At 50.7% G+C, this 5,837-nt stretch overlaps 1 protein-coding gene across 1 annotated transcript in view; it reads right to left on the bottom strand.

Moving 5' to 3' along the window:
- FAM83F (family with sequence similarity 83 member F) overlaps nucleotides 1–5,837 on the bottom strand; it is a 38,183-nt gene that overhangs the window by 10,278 nt on the left and 22,068 nt on the right. The window contains exons 2-3 of the mRNA XM_007941767.1: nucleotides 1,214–1,381; nucleotides 603–724 (exon numbers count right to left, since the gene is read on the bottom strand). Coding sequence (XP_007939958.1) covers nucleotides 603–724; nucleotides 1,214–1,381 — 290 coding nt within the window. The remainder of the gene's footprint in view (nucleotides 1–602; nucleotides 725–1,213; nucleotides 1,382–5,837) is intronic.

Here is a 5,837-nt window from a genome sequence, read left to right as displayed (position 1 = left end):
GAGGGCAGGGTCTCCATGGATCCAGGCTCGCACGTTCCTGACGACTGAATTTTGAATCAGATTCTTGGCCCCGCTGCCTCTCTGCCACATCCTCACATTGCTTTCCCAGGATTGGTCCACTCGACTTCCTGCACGACTCACTTAACAACTCTCCTGAAGCTGCACCTGGCTGCTGTGGACCACGAAGGTAACTTAGTTGTTGCGTCCATGCCGACCCACGACGACCTCATGTGTCAGGAGACCTGTGCTCCGCAGGGTCCTCTGCGGCTGAGTCTTCGGCAGTTGATCACCCGGCCTTTCTATCTGGAACCTCGGCGTGGATCTGAACCTGCAGCCTTTTGGTTGGCAGTCAAGCACGTGAAGTGTTTTGCTTGCCCCACCCGGGACTCTAGTGCTTAATGCTCAGTTATGTGGACTCTATCTGGAAACATTCAGTAACCTGGAGGTTTCAGGGGAAGGAACGGCTGGGAGGCTCTTCTCTGCCACCAGGTCAGGGGATACTAGTTAAACCCACGACCTTGATGGCTCCAGTCTGGCATTTTCCAGCACAGTTACCTTGACTAAAGGCCTCGCAGGCCCTTCTCTGACCTGGCCCAACTCACCTGTAAGATCCAGTGGCGACCTTGTCACCATCCACCATCAGGAACCTGGACGACAGGGTCCCTGTGACCTTCCCCATGGGCATGTAGAAGCCGACGCCTGTCACAGAGCGGACACGGATGTTCTGTTGAGGAGAAAGGCACAGTCACCTTGTTTGAACTAAGTCTTTGCTTATCCCCAGGACCCTGCCTGCTGGCTCCTGTCCTCACTGATTCTCTGCTTCCCAAGGTCTCCCAGAAATCCCCCATTCAGAGCATGCGAGGAAGTCACACAACCTCACTTTGGGTGTGGACAAGCCCAGGGTGGTTCCTGCCTGTTCCCAAAGGGCCCCAGGTGAAACCACAGGCTTCATGCTTTAGACCACACAGTGAACTCAGAGGTTCCAACATGGCCCAGGTCTGGGCCAGTGCTGCTTCCGTCAGCCTCAGCAGCCTTGGGAGGACATGTAAGCTGGGCATACGACTTAGCGCTCTTCTGTTCGTGAGGCAAGGCTTTAGACAGAAGGAAAGGGGTTGTGATCCTCAAGTTCCCCTGAGCCACTGAAATGGGGAGGAGGAGGAGGCAGAAAGGAGCCAGAGGGAGTCTCTCTCTCATCTCGTGGCCGTGAACACACCCGGATACGGAAGTCGGTGAGCTGCAGGCTCTGACACATCTCCAGGAAAGACTTCACCCCTGCCTCGTCCAGGATGATGTACACAGGGACCCGGCGCTTGTAGGCAGCGTCGACGATGTCTTGGAAGATATCGCCATCAGTGAAGAGGTCCATGACCACGGCAACGACCTGGACAGGGCAGGGCACATCATGACAACCCACCCACAGACCCACCCCCGGCCCCGAGAGGACTGGCTCAGCCTGGGGTAACTGGTGGCTGAGAATCCAACCCCCTGTGCACCACTTCTGAGCCAACCTGAGCCCAGGAGATGGGTGCTGGGAGGCCACAGGCAGTGCTGTTGGCACTTCACCCTTGACAACGTTGCCACCCTCCCGCCCTGGGAACTTCCCAGTTCTTCAGAAGCCACTCCAGAGGAGAGCAGGAGCTGAGGACAGTTGGTCCTGATGCCCTAGGGCAGCAAGCAGAGCACGAGATGCCACCATGCGCGGGAGGGGCTCGTTTGCACACCCTCAGCAGGCCTGGGGGTTCTGATCTGTGCTGAGCCCTAGCTTCCCCGAGTGCCAGCCACAGAGCTCCAGGCAGCTTGGAGTCCCCTGGCCTCCGGACATCCAGCCCATCCCACCTCATCCTCCACTCAAAGCCACTGCTGGGTTTCTTCACCTAGAAAAGTCCTAACTTCCCATCCTGGAAGTCCAGGTCCTCCCCATGCAGCCTGAGGCTGGCCTGCCTTTCTAGCCTGTCGCCATGGAGTCATTTCTGACTCAGGACTCGACGTGTGCCAGCGTAGACACATGCCACTCAGGATTTCCAAGGGATGAGTCTTTTTGGAAGAACATTTCCAAGCTTTCCTTCCGAGGTACTCTTGGGTGGATCTAACCTTCAACCTTTGGGTGGCAGAGTGTGTTAACGTTTGCAACACCATGGACCCCTTTCTATCCTTAGCTTCTTCCATCTTCCTACACAAACCTTCTTCCCTCGAGTCGCAAGAGGCCCCAAACACTGTGCCCATGATGCAGAGAAGGCCTGGACTCTGGGGGCTGAGTGATCTGGTTATAACCTTGCTCCACCACTTGCACTGTATGTAACCTCAGTTAAGTCACTTAACCTCGAGGAGCCTGTTTCCTCATCTGCAAAGAGAGAACACCCTGTATTTTAGGCACTTACTGTAAGGATTAGAGATAAGGATTAGATGAAGCATCAAACACAAGCCTGGCACACAGTGGGTCCTCAACAAATGGCAGCTGGAGGAGTCTGCTTGAGTCGTGGCTGAAGCGCAGAGTCAGGCCAACCAGGCCTGATGTCCCAGCTCCAGCCCCACTGTGGTGGTTATGTTTGTGTGTCAACTTGGCTGGGCCCAGTTGAGTGGCTGGGCAGCTGGAGGTAGTTATTCCCCATGATGAGACTGACAATCAACTCCATGGTGGGATTTACCACAAGCAGCTGAGTAGCTGCCTTTGGGATGTGGTCTGCTTCCTGTCTATAAGAAGAAGTCTTTGGGAATGGTCTCTAGCCTATGGCACACTTGGACCCTGCATGTAGCCGTGTCGTTGCTCAGCAGCCTGCCATGCTCTGCTGACCTTGGGACTTACAATGGACTTGGATTAATGGCCTGCTGTGTGGTTTGGTAACATTGGGACTGTGCCTTTTTTTTACTTGTCAACCTTGGGCTTGGCAGCCTCAGCAGCCAGCAGCTGTCTGAGTGAAAAAATGCCTCTAGCTCCAGTGGGCCGGGAGCATGAGGCAGAGCTGGACCCCAAGGTTGGGGGGCTTTCACCCAGCCCCTAGAGCCTGCCACTTTGAACTTGGACTTAAAGCCTCCAAATTGTAGGAATAAACTCCTGTTTGTTAAGGCCGTCCCATTTGTGGTACATTCCTGTCAGAGCGGCACCAGGGACCAGAACACCCACCCCCACCCAGTCAGTGCCCAGCTTCGTCAGCGGCAACGTGGACCTCATCGTGGCCCCTACCCTACAGGGTCGGCACTGAGATAAACCACGGAGGCGCCTAGTACAGTGCCTGGCAGAGGGTAAGGTCAAGTGAGTGCTCCCCTCCACACCATCCTAGTCACCATCACCATCATCACCATCATTGTCCCCGTCACTATCACCATCACTGTCATCATCTTGTTTAGTCTTCTGGCACCACCTTCACACTTGTGCTCTCACGTCACCCATGCCTCTAGTGAATTCCTTCCCCCAGTCCACACAATATCCAAGGCTCTTCTTAGCTGCCACAGTGGATACTCAACCATGCATACAAATAACACCTACTGAGCCCCAGAGGCAGAATGAGGATCTAAAGACAGCTAAGCTACAGTCCCCAACTTCTGTGGCTTCATCCTGTTGGACCGCTATGATATTTGCACAAAGTAACACAAACATGAGGTAGAAGAAGATAAATGCCTTAAGAGGTGTATGAATGACATGTGATGTGGGTTCCAAGGAAAGAGAGATGACTTCCAGCCAGGGGAGAACAAGAAAGACTTCCCCGAGGAAGCTGATGCCTGTGGGCAGCATGAGAAGGAGCCACAGAGGGCAGGGCCACCGGGCAGAGTGTGCAGGTTGTGCCCACACCTGGCAGTGGGCTGAGGGTGAGTGGGGGCTGCACCTGCTTGAGGAAAACCAGCCCAGTTGTCATCAAGTCAACTCTGACTCATGGTGACCCCTCGTATCAGGGTGGACTTGGGGTCTGTAGGGCTTTCAGGGGCTGATTCTTCAGAAGTAGGTCTCCAGAGCTTTCCTTGAGGTGCCTCTTGGTGGACGCAAACCGCCAACCTTTCAGTTAGCAGCTGAGTGTGTCAACTGTGTGCACCACCCAGGGAATCATGCACACTGGTGCCAAGGAAAGGGGCATTTCAGGCCAAGGGCACAACACAAAGGCATAGAAGACAGGACTCAACATGCACTGAACCCCTGCTGTGTGTCTCATGCTGTTCCAGGGCTTTATACACATTTTCTGATTTGATTCTCACAGCTATTGCACAAGGAAGGACTTTATTCCCTTATTACAGACCAGAAAGTAAACACAGAGGGGTACAGTAATGTGTTTAAGGTCACACAGCTAGCCTGTGGCAGAGCAGGGATGCGAACTCAGGTCCTTCTTACTGCAGAGTATCCATTTCACTGGGTCATACTGCCTCACATGGAGATGGGCCAGTTGAAGTTATTTTAGAAATATTGAATCAAAAACTGGCTCTTTGAGAAGACGAAATTTCTGGCAACACTGACAAGAAGAGACACAAATAAAATACTGACTGAAAATGGAGAAAAAACTAGAGATATCATAGAGATTTGAGAAATGGTAAAAATGATGAAAAAGAAAAAAGACTACTAGGACCAATTATACATGTTGTTGTTGTTTGCCATCGAGTCGGCCCCGACTCATAGCGACCCCTCCTTGGGTTTCCGAGGCAGTATCACTACGGAAGTAGGAATGCCCAACATGAGTGAATTTGAAAATACAACGACATAGATTGCACACTCACGAAGTGAATTAATAAACCGTAATCAAGTAAGGTTTATCCTAAGATAATAAGGATGACTCAACAATTGTTGCAGATAGGTGTCATTGAGTCGGTTTTGACTCATAGTGAGCCAACGTATGACAGAACGAAACACTGCCTGGTCCTGCACCATTTTTACAGTTGCCCATGCTTGAGCCCATTGTTGCAGCCACTGTGTCAATCCATCTCATTAAGGGTTTCCCCCTTTTCCTCTGACCCTCTACTTCACCAAGCATGACATGCTTCTCCAGGGACTGGTCCCTTTTGACAACATGACCAAAGTATGAGAGACGAAGTCTGGCCATTCTCGCTTCTGAAGAGCATTCTGGCTGTACTTCTTCTAAGACAGATTTGTTAGTTCTTCTGGCAGTCCAGGGTACTTTCATCACCAACACCACAATTCAAATGTACCAATTTTTCTGCAGTCTTCCTTAATTCACTTTCCAGCTCTCACAGGCATATGAGGTGACTGAAAATACCATGGCTTCACTCAGGTGCATCTTGGTCTCACGGTGATGTATTTGCTTTTAAACACTTTAAAGAGGTCTTTTTCAGAAGATGGGTCCAATGCAATACATTGTTTGATTCCTTGACTGATGGACGCTTTTGTGGGTTTTGATTATGGATCCAAGTGAAATGAAATCCTTGACAACTTTCATCTTTTCCCCATTTATCATGATGTTGCTTATTGGTCTAGTTGTGAGGATTTTTGTTTTATGCTGAGGTGTAATATATGCTGAAGACTGTAGTCTTTGAGCTTCATCAGTAAGTGCTTCAAGTCTTCTTCACTTTTAGCAAGCGAGGGTATGCCATGTGCATATCCCAGTTTGTTAATGGAATCATGGAAAGAGAATCATAATTATCTTAATAATTTTTTTAAAAGTATTTGGTAAAGTTAGATTTCTATTTATGATTGAAATTCTCCAAAAAGTAGTAATGAAAGGGACCTTCCTTAACTCGGTAAAGCTTATCTATCAAAAACCTACCCACCCACTGCCAAGCTGATTCCAACTCACAGTGCCCCTAGAGGACAGAGTAGAACTGCCCTATAGGGTTTCCAAGGCTACAAGTCTTTACGGAAGCAGACTACCTCATCTTTCTTCTGTGGAGCAGCTGGTGGG

Source organism: Orycteropus afer, unplaced genomic scaffold (assembly GCF_000298275.1).
Source record: "Orycteropus afer afer isolate SDZICR_OR568_19922 unplaced genomic scaffold, OryAfe1.0 scaffold00083, whole genome shotgun sequence".
Taxonomy (NCBI): Eukaryota; Metazoa; Chordata; class Mammalia; order Tubulidentata; family Orycteropodidae; genus Orycteropus; species Orycteropus afer.
Note: the sequence above shows the minus strand (reverse complement) of the source record. Positions and strands in the feature narration are given on the sequence as shown.